At 70.5% G+C, this 288-nt stretch overlaps 1 protein-coding gene across 1 annotated transcript in view; it reads left to right on the forward strand.

Moving 5' to 3' along the window:
* Positions 1-288, forward strand: part of Ptprs (protein tyrosine phosphatase receptor type S) — a 46746-nt gene that overhangs the window by 42873 nt on the left and 3585 nt on the right. Inside the window, 1 exon segment of the mRNA XM_033759607.1 lies at positions 138-281. Coding sequence (XP_033615498.1) covers positions 138-281 — 144 coding nt within the window.

Genomic DNA, 288 nt, shown 5'->3' on the forward strand with positions numbered 1-288 from the left:
GGGTTGGGGACGGGTTGGCCCTGGCGGGCAGGAGGCCGAGTCGCGCCCAGGATTGTAGGTCTACAGTAGGGCTGAACCGGGGGTTCGCACCCCTGCGTGGGCGCACGCGTGACAGGTGCCATCCCTGCGGTCCCCAGAACGGCTCCAGCGAGAAGCGTGAGGTCCGCCAGTTCCAGTTCACGGCGTGGCCGGACCACGGCGTCCCCGAGTACCCGACGCCCTTCCTGGCCTTCCTGCGCCGCGTGAAGACCTGCAACCCTCCGGACGCGGGCCCCGTCGTGGTCCACT

Source organism: Fukomys damarensis, unplaced genomic scaffold (genome assembly GCF_012274545.1).
Source record: "Fukomys damarensis isolate Sample0158 unplaced genomic scaffold, DMR_v1.0_HiC HiC_scaffold_37, whole genome shotgun sequence".
Lineage (NCBI taxonomy): Eukaryota > Metazoa > Chordata > Mammalia > Rodentia > Bathyergidae > Fukomys > Fukomys damarensis.